The sequence below is a fragment of the Medicago sativa genome, chromosome 5, assembly GCF_051527215.1.
Source record: "Medicago sativa cultivar Bolivia chromosome 5, Bolivia_mono, whole genome shotgun sequence".
Lineage (NCBI taxonomy): Eukaryota > Viridiplantae > Streptophyta > Magnoliopsida > Fabales > Fabaceae > Medicago > Medicago sativa.
In genome coordinates, this window is record NC_140753.1 from 66,563,230 (window position 1) to 66,576,633 (window position 13,404).

Below are 13,404 nucleotides of genomic sequence, written 5' to 3' on the forward strand. Positions count from 1 at the left end.
AAATTCCACCATCTGCATGGAATATTAAATAGAATTCATATATAGAAGTATATATATGTGCTTTACCTCTCCAATACGAGAATATACTCTTATGAAACTATTTATATATAAGATTTTAGAGCTATCAGAATCTGAATCTTCACTCGTATAATTTGTAATTTATCGAATCCTCTTAATTTTGGTCATGATTTTGTTTTGAAAATATCTGAATTTATACCGACACAAAACAACACAAGTATCATGCTTACATAAAAAAAAAAAAAAAAAAAATCTAACTTAAACCAAGGTTTCAAATTTGAATCCAAGTTTAGACATGCAGCAACAGAAAACTTTTAGAAAAAGTTTGCAGCGCATTCGGGTTTCAAGAGGGTCGAGGGTTATGGCAGTTGAGTGTGGAGGATTTCCAATTTAAAAACAAGGGTTAAATATGTTTTTGGTCCCTATAAATATACCAATTTTCGTTTTAGTCCCCCTAAAATTTTCCTACAACTTTTAGTCCCTATAAAATTTTCAATCTTTACTTTTAGTCCCTTTTTTTAAGTAAATTTTTGTATTTTTTAATGAAATTATACAGAAATTTATGGAATATTGTAAAAATCACTCCAAAAAAAAATTAGAATTTTTTAACAAAACATGAATTAAATATGAATTTTTTACCGCCAAAAATATAAAAATTCATATTTAATTCATGTTTTGGTAAAAAATTCTAATTTTTTTTGGGAGAGATCCTTATAATATTATACATTTTTCTGCAAAATTTTATTTAAAAATATAAATTCTACATATGAGTTTACTTTAAACGATGGACCAAAAGTAAAGATTGAAAATTTTATAGGGACTAAAAGTTGAAGGAAAATTTTAGAGGGACTAAAACAAAAAGTTGGTATATTTATAGGGACCAAAAACATATTTAACCCTAAAAACAAAACAAAAAATAACTATTCATAGTGAAAACTATTCACACCCATTACGGACAAAAGAAATATAAGAAAAGTACACATACCTCTGTGTTGTTGTGCTGCTAAGTGCACCAATTAGCAGTTGCCTGTGTGGTTGGGGAACGAGAGTTGCAGCCACTATTGGAGTTGTTGATAGGAGAGGAACGATCGGAAAATTTAACAAAATAGAAATGGTTCGAAACCAATATAAATATGGATATCCTTATTTATTAATTTTGTTACGTCTGCAGCAATTTAACCTAGTTTTTTCCCGCTCATTTACTTTATTAGGTTTGCAATTATTTAACCTAACAAATTTCATCTAAAAAAATGCATTGCACACCAATTTCATTCCTATCCTCTTGCTTTTTTTTTAAGAAAATATTTTTTATTTTTTTGAAGAAAATATTTTTTACCATATCAATTATTCTTATTTATTAATTTTGTTAAGTCTGCAGCAACTTAACCTAATTTTTTTCCCTCCACTAATCCCTTAGGTTTGCAACAACTCAATCCTAAAATTTTGGCTCTAAATTTGCATCATTAAATGTTAATCCTCAACCCTAAAATTTTGGATCTAAATTTGCATCATTAGTTTGTGATTATCCATGCTACCTCAACAAAAACCCTAATATTTTCCTCTTTTTTTTTCTTTACCTATCCATGACCCTGGTGAGCATATCCTGAGCTCAACTAAACTTTTTGTAACCAATTTTTTTAATAAATAATAATTTACTTTTTAAATCGTAAATTGATTGAGAAAATTTTAAATAATTATTTGGTTATTTATTTTAATCAATATTATATTTGGGGAAATAATTATTTTTCTTACATGTGCCCTCTTTATTTATTCTAAACACATTTCTTGATTATTATTACAATTTACTCAACTAAAGTATATTAATTTTATATTTTAGATAGATGTTAGTAGTTTATTTGATAAATTGTGGGTTATAATGAGTAATGGTTTTTCTTATTATCTATAAGATATATAAATTTTGAATAAATATTATAATACAACCTAAAGAGAAATATTATATATGCAATCCGGGCAACGCCGGGTAAATAATCTAGTTAGAGTTAAGAGACGAGTGTGATGTTTATAAACCTATTTTTTTTGGAGCAGGAGAAGAGTTTTTTTTTAGGGATGAGCAGGAGAAGAGTTAATAACCAGCAAAAATATATTTTTCCCCAATAATTTGTTACCTCAGCTTATTTTAATCATCTTGTGTCTTTTGTAACAGTAATAAATCCTATTTAAAAGAGAGAGGAAAAGATTGAGATGATTTTGTAACAAAACAATTCCTTTTATATATTGTACACCCTCCGGTCATTAATATAAGCAAAAATCTACTTTTTAGATACATTCAATTAATGATGTATGTGGTCTTTATTATATGCCACATACATCATTAATTGAATGTATCTAAAAAGTAAATTTTTGCTTATATTAGTGACCGGAGGGTGTATATTTTTTTGTAGTGTTTATATATTGTATATGAACAAACTAAATTATTTTAAAAAATATTATTTTATTACGATAAATAAATATAAAATAGATTCTGATTCTAAATTATATATATATATATATATATTGACAAAAATCTAATTTTAATATAGGTTAATAGTCCTTTCAAAAAAAAAAATAGGTTAACTTTTTTTTGTCCCTCTTACTTGTGGAAGAGCTTGTTTTTAGTATACTACAGCTAGAGAAACCAATTCCCAAATTCCAATGATAATAGAGCTGAAAAGATTATCCAATGTTAATCACATCAAATTATGTGGGTCCCATATAAAGTGGTGAGTCTCATGTGAATTTTAACCAATCAAAATGAATGTGTTGAAAAGTGAGCGTTAGAACGTGTGTTGCTAGCATTTCTCAACTTATGAAATATGAATGTTTGTGATTTGGGTCAATTTCCTTGACAGCCCAACGGGTCAAAGGTGGGCTTGATATTGATTAGAAACAGATTTGAAAGTTGCTGTTCTAAGATCTATAATTTCTTACAAACACATGGAAATAACTAAAAACTCTTCAGCAGTAGTTAACTACCGCTGGCTACAAAGCAGAAAACTGACGTGAGTTTTTTGGTCATTTCCATATGTTTTAAGAAGCTAAGGATGTGAGAACAGCAACATGTTGTTATTGATTAACTTCAAATATTTATTTTAGAAAACACATAATAGATTTAAGGCCAAATTACTCGTGTAGCCGCTTAATTTAATTTTATACGACAATTTGGTCATTTATCTTCTTCTTTTTTCATGCCATTTTTGTTTTTTTATCCTTTTATATATGGATTTTCAAGTTTTAGATATGTTACTTTATTTTCATGTGAACTCTCGATCTTCAAATTTATGTCACTTATATTTGTATATGAAGTTTAGATTTGAAGTTTAAAAATTTATTGGCAAACATATCAAAATGCCGTGAAGAAAGATAAAAGACTAAATCATTATTTGAAATTTGGCAAAATCAATAAGCTAGCTTATAGCTTATAAGCTCGCATGAATTAAATAAACATGTTTGATAACTTCTTTCCATCATGAACTTATAAATTATTTTTCAAACACTATTTCAAATAATTTTATAAATTATCACTTTTTTTCTATATTCACCTTTACTATTTTATCTAAAATTCATTTCCATATTTTATAATTTAAAATAAAATAAATATGTTTCAAGTGCAAAGATATGAAAGATCACATTGGCATCCTTTTTTGGTGGTGGCCGGGGTTTGAACCTCAAACCTTGCATATAATATGCATTATCCATACCAACTGAGCTAAACTCACAAGGACATCTCGTTGGCATCTACAAAGACAAAAGAAAATCCATGAATCTAAGTACTTAATAAAATTTTACCGTTTTTTCAAAAAGAATAACCACAGATCTAAAAACAATGAAAGATCGCATCTCACTATTTTTTTCTACAAAAAATAAAAGGATATTCATTCATTCAAACTGATAGATTGCATAACTCAACATCGCGAAAAATGTAAATGTTGAATCTACGAACATACTCATAACATCCAAGTTAATAACATATAACGACAAAATGCCTACAAATAATATGATAAAATTAAAGTGACCAGAATACACATGTGTCTGATCTGCAACATTAACGCTCAAATCATTGATTGAATAAACGAGTAGAAACCATCCTAAACTTTTATTTTCAATACCAACATTATATTGTTCTACCTTAATATAATCATGTATTACCTATGTCATAAACTGGCAGAACATACCACCAAAGTTATATGACTGATCAAAATAGGTAAATTTATAACTAACCTGATTAAAATCAAACTCAACTTAGGTCAAAAATCAAATATGACTGATTGAAGCATAATTAAACAAAAATATCATGGAATCATTGTCACTCATCACTCGAAAGAGGAAACAAAACAAGTGTATAAAGTTACATACAAATTATAAAGTCACTCATCACAACATATATAGACAATACATAAAGTTACATACAAATTACAACTAAACTAACCAGATTAAAACCAAACAAATCTTATATCAAAATAGGTAAAATTGAGAAAAAAATATAAGCATGAAACAAATTATTGGGAAGAAAAGAAAACTAATTCATCACCGAAAATGAATAGGAGGAGATGGAAAGGAATTAGAATCGAACCTGATGGTGCAACAATGGGAAAATCGAAATAAAATAGATGATTCTTGGGCTATGTAATTGGGCTAGTCCAAGTTTAAGTAATATTGATTATTCTTGCGGTTTGGTTTGGTTTGGTTCGGTTGTTGAGATGCAAACCGCAAACCAAACCAAACCGCGCGGTTCAGTTCAAAAGTCATCCGAATTCATCCGAACCAAGTGCGGTTTTTTGCGGTTTCGGTTTGGATTGGTTTGGTTTGCGGTTTTTCTATTGGGTTGGTTCGGTTTTGAACACCCCTACTTAAGTATATTTTATTGTTTTGTTTAACTTTTTAATAAAGTATATATTCTATGTCAAAATAAAATAAAGTATATATTTAACTAAGATTGTCTTTTTACTTATTTTACATTTTTTAACTAGTTGAAACGTTAATTTAATTTGTTTATTAGTTATCAACTATAAATTATTAACCATTAGTCATAAACTATATGGAAATGTTATCAACGGGCTCTCTCTAATATACTCACATTAGATGAAACATGTGTGGGTCTCGTCATTTTATGTGAGATCCATTTTAAAAGTGTGAGACTCATAAGTATTTTACATGTTAAGAGAGTAAATATTAGAAAGTTTAGACAGCATTCATTTAACTATAAAGCTATTCCCTTCATCCCTATATCTAAGCACTTATTTGACTTTATTTTTGTCTCTAAACGTAAACTCCTTTTCAAATTACTAGATACGATACATTTATTAGTTTTTTTCCTAAACAAACTCATAATTAATACTACTAACTTGTCTTGAAATATGAAAAGTCAAATTTAATACACATACAAACAAATGACAATTTGGTAATATTAACACATAAAATATACACATTAATTGCACTAACAATTTTTCTTAAGAAATATGAAAAATGCAAAAGGTGTTTAGATATAGGGACGGAGGGAGTATTTTTATTAAAGAGAGTACTCTAAGTTAAGAGATTAATTTTGCTTCGATTTATGAAACCAAAACAGTCTATGCATGACGGGTAAAGATCCTCTCCATTTATAACTTTTTTTATTTGTTGCAATTTGGAGAGAGATAGACACAAAAAAATAAGTGGTGGGTCCTATCACTAAGTGGATCACACCATCATTATTTTTTATGTGTCTATCTCTCTTCAAATTACAATAAATAAAAAAAATTACAAATGGAGAGGATCTTGACCGATGCATGACTACCTCAAAAGTGTGATTCATCAGTCCCTCAAAAAAAGTAGTACTTCACTTTGTTTTTTTAACACACACAAGTGCTAGCCTCGTGTGACAATAGAAGAGAGAAGAAAAGTATGCTTTCAAGTTTCAAAGGTGTCATAAATAATGGAAGGCTGACTCAGAAACAAACATAACATATCTTGCTGTCTGTCACCCAACTACGACCCACTCATAGTTAAGCACTCATCAATCAAAACATTATAGAAATAGAAATAGAAAATGGTAGCAAAAGCCAAACACAGCACAAAAAACGCGTTCTAACTATGGGTTGAACTTCCACTCCCTTTTCTTATGTGGTCCCCTAATCTATTGGATTTAGCTCCATTGCTTCTGTTCTGTACTCTTTCACAGTTCCACTTTCCAATATTTATTTACTCCGTCCGTTTTAAAATGAGTGTCGTTTTAGGTGTTTACATACATATTAAGAAATACACTGATTAAAAGAAAGAGAATGGTTATTTTACCAAATTATCCTTATTAACTATTGGTTAGTTTCAAAAGCAATACTTTGGAAGTAGTGTGCAGAGTATTAATTGGAGGGTAAAATTGAAAAGAAAAAGTTATTATTGCATTGGAAACTGAAAGCGACACTCATTTTGAAACAAATTTTTTTGGCTAAAGCGACATTCATTTTGAAACGGAAGGAGGATTACATTTAAATGTCTTTGATAGTATAAATATGAGTTTAATTAATACTCTTGTTGTTTTTTTTAAGGTGATGTTAACTTGTGCCCTTATGACATATGTTAAGAATTAATTTCATTCTATAAATGGTAAGAATTTAATGAAAAAAATTAATATTAAACATTTTAAGCAATAAATTAACACAATTTCCAATACATAATTTCTATTAGTGGAATTCTTAACATGTGCTCTAAGGACACAAGTTAACATTTCACCTTTACACACATTTTAGTCAGGTCTCTTCTAGTTAGACACATTTAGTTTCAAAGGTGTCATAAAAAAAAATATAGAAATTAACATTTTGCCCAAAAAACCAAAAATTTACATTAACAATTATCCCAATTCGAGAAGTGACATGTCTCCAAATAAAGGGAGAAAGACTAGAATTTTTTGAATTATTTCTTCATATTTTGCTTACACATACGACACATATTTATACAGTAGAAAAGGTACTTTCTTAACCATCATTTACTAACTCAATAAAACTACTAACTACCTATATATATAATTATTAACAGGGACGGATCCGGAAATTTCTACTCGTGAGGGCATATATCATATGCTATAACTTTTTCCTTTTATAAAAATTTATCAATATATACATGATAAAATAATTATATTATTTATACTAAAAATCCTCATTTTCTGGTCAAAAATATGAGTTTGGCTAAAATTAAAGCTAATTTAGAAAGTTAAACTCTATTGAATACACAAGTATTTTTTTTATTGCAACCAAATTGTTTGAAATATCACTAATTTAGTGGGGGCAAAATTGATCTTTAATGAAAAAAATAAGTAAAATATTTAATTTTTGTTAAACAAATAATTAAGCAAGTGGGGGCAGCTGCCCCAACCCCTTCTACCTGCATCCGTGGCTGATTAATAATAATAATAATTTTGTCAATTTTTTTTAATAATAATACTAACTACTTATGTACATAACAATACTCTCTCAAAAAAAAAATTGTACATAACAATACATTATTACTAATCTATTATGTTTGAATTACAGATAAAATACGTATTAATAATTTTTTTTATATATTTAATTAATAATCTTCTCATTACTCCATCCATTCACAACAACATTGTCCTCAAGGTTGTAATGAGCACAAATAAATCATTCATTGGGGTCATATGGTGTTGTATCACTTTTTTTGTCAAGTAATCTAACAGTTAGAATTCACCTTTTAAAGTAAATAAATGAGATGTCTGAAGTTTGAAGTTCGAACCAACTGAGTTACGCTCACGAGTACGAGCTGTGTCACATTTTAATATGTGATACAACCCGACTAAATGTGTCTAACTAGAAGAGACCGACTAAATGTGTCTAACTAGATTTTTTAATAGAGATTGGCCATTGACAAAGCTGTTGGATATTTCACACCAACATCATGGTTAAAAAAATGTTCAATTTTAAATGGGTGAACTAAATAGGTATGTGTTTGAAAGCTAAGGGGTAACAATATTAACAGAAACAATCCACACTTACGATGGTGTTTCTTTTTGTAGGGGACTTACGATTGTGTTTCTCTTTACAATACAACCATTGTTTTTTTTTGTTATAAATCAAATATCATTGACGCACGATGATTCTTCGAGTTGAATAAGTGTGTGTTTGGTTTGGCGGTGGGCAGAATTGATTTTGATAGAATTGAGTTTGAGAAAATTGATTTTGATTAAAAGTGAGTTGGATGTAAATTGATTTATGTTTGGATACACCAACGTAAAAGTGATTCTTATGAGTTAATGATGTTTGGATAGTTTGAATCAGAATTGCTTTTGAATGTGTAAATGACCAAATTAACCTTTTATATAGTATATTATGCGACAAATTTTAGACATTGTCTTAGTGACATGCTATGTTTAGAATGGAGATTCACGGGTTTGACTTGATATTTTGCAACTTCTTTATATCTCCTTAGGAGTATTCATCACTTGACCAATTTTGACTCATTCAAATAAATTGTTTTGGTCCTCCTACAAAATCATGTGAAGCTACGCCACTAATTGGCGGCAAATATTTCTCTCAAATATTTATATTTACACTTAATGTTAACTATTCTTTCCCTAAATGGTTTCAAAACTATTTTTAGTAAATTACTTAATGTCAACTACTCTTTCCCTAAATGGTTTCAAAACTAGTTTTAGTAAATTAAATGGGAGTAGTAAAAATCTCAAGAATGAAATGCAGCAGGGGACAGTACTTTACTTGTTCTGTTTAAAAAGGAAGGGAAAACCCTGTCATTTTCACACAAACATTTCATGACAACATAAATTCAGAATTTTATTCTCTTCAGGATGTTAACTTTCTTGCTAAAGCCAGTATAACTATATTCTATTCTATTGCACCGTATACCTGCTAAACTTTTACATACCATGATTATGCATGATTGTGATTTATATATGAATCATGAATGTATAAATGCTGAAGTGAATCACCACTTTAATCTTTGAAATTGTTGCATGATTGTGATTTATATATGAATCATGAATGTATAAATGCTGAAGTGAATCACCACTTTAATCTTTGAAATTGTATTAGTTCAGTAATTTAGTTCTCTAAATTTATGAAATGAAATCAGTTTTTGAAATTAAAAAATTAGACTCACCTCATTTAGAAGCAATTTTTTTTCTTCCAAATGAGGTTTATAATTATGGACAGTGGGAGTATAAGGAAGATACGTGATTTTAATCTATATTAGAGCCAATTGGAAATTAATATATATTCGTTCATTCGATAATATTCATCAAGAAGGTAAATAAGAAATATATTTGGATAAAGAAATATATTTGGATAAATATCTTGATCATCCTTAAGGAAATTTCAAAACCAACATTAATGCTTAGATTGGTACACCCTCCGGTCACTATTATAAGCAAAAATCAACATTTTAGATTCATTCATTAAATTATGTATGTGGTCTATAATAAAGATCATATACATCATTAATTAAATAAATCTAGAATGTAAATTTTTGCTTATAATAGTGACCATAGGGTGTATGAGATAGCCCAGGGACTAGGGAGGGTCTCTATCGACTCATTTTGGTATCAATATAGTTATTTTTGGACATAGCCTTGGGTCTAGCTTTACCTAGATCCTCAACCCTCACTAAAGGAAACTTAGTGTATATTTGGAATTATAATGAGTTTGACAAAATCATGAAAAGGTTGTAATTTTATTGAAACTCTAAAGTGTAGTTATTGTAAAGTCAAACTCACTTTAAACATAAACTTCCACTTGCAAAATCAAGCTCACTTATCGGATATGTTTCACTTGTCCTCCATGTTCTGCTCTTTTTGGATGTGGTCTATCCAAAAAGAGTGGTGATAGGCATACCACCATAGGTGGCATCCACCCCTACACACCCACACAAAATTTTAACATTTGGCAACTGGACCCTACACAAATACACTCAGCAGCAACTGTTTCTTTCTCTCTTTTTCTTTCTTCCTTCACCCTCTCTTCTCACACAAATACACGCTCTTCCTTCACCTTCTATCTCTTCCTTCATTCTCGTCCCCACCTTTCTCTCTTCTTCACCCTTTTTCTCCTTTCCCCCTCACTGAACACCACCACCGGCCACACCCCAAAGCTCACCACCACCGCCGGTCCACTTCTTTTCCGGCGACGGTGATGGAAACGACGATCTCCCATCCATTTTTTTCAGATCTGGTCTACCTCCGTTCTACTCACTCCATTGTCGTCGTTGTCTCCCGTCAACTTCTTTATAAATCATGTGGCAATTGATGATTTCTTCAGGTCCTTTCAATTTTGAAGCAGCAAAGACAAATGGAAGCCTGCCAACTCTGCACCTCAATCCATATAGCTGGACCAAGGTATGAATTTTTTAAAAATCAGTTGAATTTTGAAAGGGAAGGATGATTTCTTCTCATAGTTTGGTTTTGGGTAGAGACTCTATAGGGTTGTTTGTATTGACTTATTTAAATTTATGTATAATAAGCACCTGTGAGACTGTTTGAGAGCTTTTGAAAAGAATGAGCTCTTCATGATAGCTTATGAATGCAGCTTAGAACTTATATGTAAACTGTTTGACCTTATCTTATGTTATAGAAATAACTTATATGTAAGCCCTTACATGATAGACGTTTATGCTATAAGTAAGTAGTTAAGTTGTTTATCCAAACAAGAGTTGTGTAATTCAACAATCACTAGTTATTTTTTCTTGTTATCAAATGGTATATGATTCTGATTTTGCATTACAGGTTTCCAGTATTATATATTTAGACTCTCCTGCTGGTTACATAGTTGGAAATGGTGTTACAGATGAACAAATTGATGGCAATGCTCTTGTTCCATTTGTACATGGGATGGGTCTTATCTCAGATGAATTGTTTGAGGTGAAAATATACCCTTTTAAGAGCAAGTTTGGAACTATATCTATTGTTTTAAACCTTGCTATATATTGTCTTGTAAGTATGTTTCTTTAAGTCATGTTGCACTCTGTTGCAGGAGGTTAACCGCGAGTGTGATGGGAATTTCTATAATTCACTCAGTGATAATTGTACAAACAAGCTTGCAAAAATTGATGAGGTGATTTAATTATACTATAGTACTGAGATTATAAGAAATAAGTGAATTTAGCACTCTTTGATGATTCTTATTATTTTAGGACATTGATGGGTTGAATGTATATAACATTCTAGAACCATGCTACCACGGCACAGAGGCAGATAAGATTATCACATCCTATATTAGGTTACCGTCTCGTTTCCGTGAGTTAGGTGAGACTGAAAAACCTCATCCTGTGAGGAAAAGAATGTTCGGTCGTGCTTGGCCCCTTAGAGCACCTGTGAGAGATGGCAACGTACCAACTTGGCCACAACTTATCAATAGCAACAATGTTCCATGCACAATATGTTTCTTTACTACTATCTAAGTGTCTATATTTACCATTTAATATCTCCTTATTAGCTACTAGTTGATTTAATTGCTCGATTATCATTGCATACTTGTTTAAACCTTAGAAATGCTAATTTTTTATTGCCAAAAACAAGTAACATGACCTAACAATATCTTTAGGATGGCTCTGTTGCAAATGCATGGTTGAACAATGAAGAAGTCAGGAAAGCAATTCACACTGCAGAGGTGAGGTTTCTTGTAGGATACCTCTATACTTTGAATGTCAAAAGACTAAATTATTATCTCTCTGATGAAACAGAAAAGTGTGGTCAGTAGTTGGGATTTATGCACAGACAAAATTTCCTTCAATGTATATTTAGTATAAAATACCAATCATGATGGGAATGATGTCTTAGAGAGATATGAGATGTTTGACTATGATTTGTGTGCTTTTTCTTCCTTCAAAGATAGTTATTGTGCAAAACCTCTTGTTTGATTTATTTAGCCCTTCCTATAGGCCAATTCTGCTAAATCAATTGAAAAGGATCATAAAGCATTAAAAGCCAAAGTTGGTGATGAAGTGATGGTGAAGTCACTTGAGGCCAAATTGGTTGAAAGGCAAAGTAAAGGTAGGTTCTTGTGCAATATTGTTATACCTTGTCTAAAAGAAAATCTATTTTACGATTTATATGAAAAATCTTCAATGCTATATAGCATTGTTCTTTGGACATGTATATTAGATTGTATATGTATGTTTGTTTTCCCTCTTCAGTTTCAATATTGTGTTTCAATTTACTAATCATTGTCTTATTTATTTTTCTTCTTCTTTTCAGCCAACAAATTTAGAAACAAGAGATGGTAGACATTCATCGGAGTCTAGCTACCGCCTCGAGGATCATTGAAGCAACATCACTAGGGAATATTCAGATAGTTTATGGACTAGAATTAAGAACAATCCAAGACACCGTGTAAAAAGTGGGGTTCTGCTTTCCCCATGGGTGAAGGATGGACGCAAAAAGAAGAAGATTTAAATTAATTTAGTGTTTTGATATGATTGTAATGTAGATGTTTTCTGATGATATTTTTTAATTGGTAAGACAATGTCGCACCTATAATATTAAAGGAAACACCATGTGTTGTTAGTTACTATCATTGTTGAATTATCGTACAGTTTAATGAGTCAGTTTTTTTGTTATTTTTTGTTCTTTGATATAAAAGATGATTGTGTCTTTATTGACAAGTGAAATATTCACATGTATATATTTTGCCTAATACGATATTATTTACATCTGGGAAAGATAACTAGCCAAATATATGGTCTGTATGACCACATTTTTACAAATACGTGACCGCTATTTTTTCATAAATTAGAACTTGTCCGTCTTTAGGCGTGATAAACTCGCCGATTGTAAAACAGGTTATTTATGGTTGGAAATACTTTTAGTGCATTGATCAAATGAGATTATGCGTTCGATTTACCTAAAACGAAACTATTTACATATGGGAAATATAAACTAGCCAAATATATGGTCTGTATGACCACATTTTTACAAATACGTGACTGCTATTTTTTCATAAATTAGAATTTGTCCGTCTTTAGGCGTGATAAACTCGCCGATTGTAAATCAGGTTATTTATGGTTGGAAATACTTTTAGTGCAGTGATCAAATGAGATTATGCGTTCGATTTGCCTAAAACGAAATTATTTACATCTGGGAAATATAAACTAGCCAAATATATGGCGTGTATAACCACATTTTTACACATGCGTGACCACTTTGTTTTCATAAATTAGACCTTGTCCGTCTTTAGACGTGATAAACTCGCCGATTGTAAAACAAGTTATTTATGGTTGGAAATGTTTTTAGTGCAGTGATCAAATGAGATCATGCGTTCGATTCGCCTAAAACGAAATTATTTACATCTGGGAAATATAAACTAGCCAAATATATGGTCTGTATGACCAAATTTTTACAAATACGTGACCACTATTTTTTCATAAATTAGAACTTGTCCGTCTTTAGGCGTG

The 13,404-nt window shown here is 30.3% G+C and overlaps 1 protein-coding gene across 3 annotated transcripts; it reads left to right on the plus strand.

Annotated features, from left to right (window-relative positions):
• The first annotated feature begins 9,856 nt into the window (after positions 1-9,856).
• LOC146924174 (serine carboxypeptidase-like 20) lies at positions 9,857-12,451 on the plus strand. Of its 3 annotated transcripts, none has more exons than XM_085709183.1 (7): positions 9,857-10,351; positions 10,739-10,873; positions 10,986-11,066; positions 11,146-11,388; positions 11,556-11,621; positions 11,893-12,004; positions 12,209-12,451. In XM_085709183.1, the coding sequence occupies exons 1-7, from the start codon at positions 10,250-10,252 to the stop codon at positions 12,235-12,237; spliced, it is 768 nt and encodes a 255-aa protein (XP_085565309.1). In that variant the 5' UTR covers positions 9,857-10,249; the 3' UTR covers positions 12,238-12,451. The 3 variants fall into 3 exon arrangements, with proteins under 3 accessions (XP_085565309.1, XP_085565310.1, XP_085565311.1); XM_085709184.1 differs by having other exon boundaries at positions 9,858-10,351; positions 11,146-11,376; XM_085709185.1 differs by lacking the exon at positions 11,146-11,388 and having other exon boundaries at positions 9,865-10,351.
• The last annotated feature ends 953 nt before the right edge of the window (positions 12,452-13,404 follow it).

Bases quoted from the DNA above. Each gene is read 5' to 3' on its own strand.
- LOC146924174 (XM_085709183.1), top strand. From the start codon at position 10,250: ATGTGGCAATTGATGATTTCTTCAGGTCCTTTCAATTTTGAAGCAGCA. The intron at 11,389-11,555 runs ATATGTTTCTTT...CAATATCTTTAG, and splicing joins GCAACAATGTTCCATGCACA to GATGGCTCTGTTGCAAATGC. The intron at 12,005-12,208 runs GTAGGTTCTTGT...TCTTCTTTTCAG, and splicing joins GGTTGAAAGGCAAAGTAAAG to CCAACAAATTTAGAAACAAG.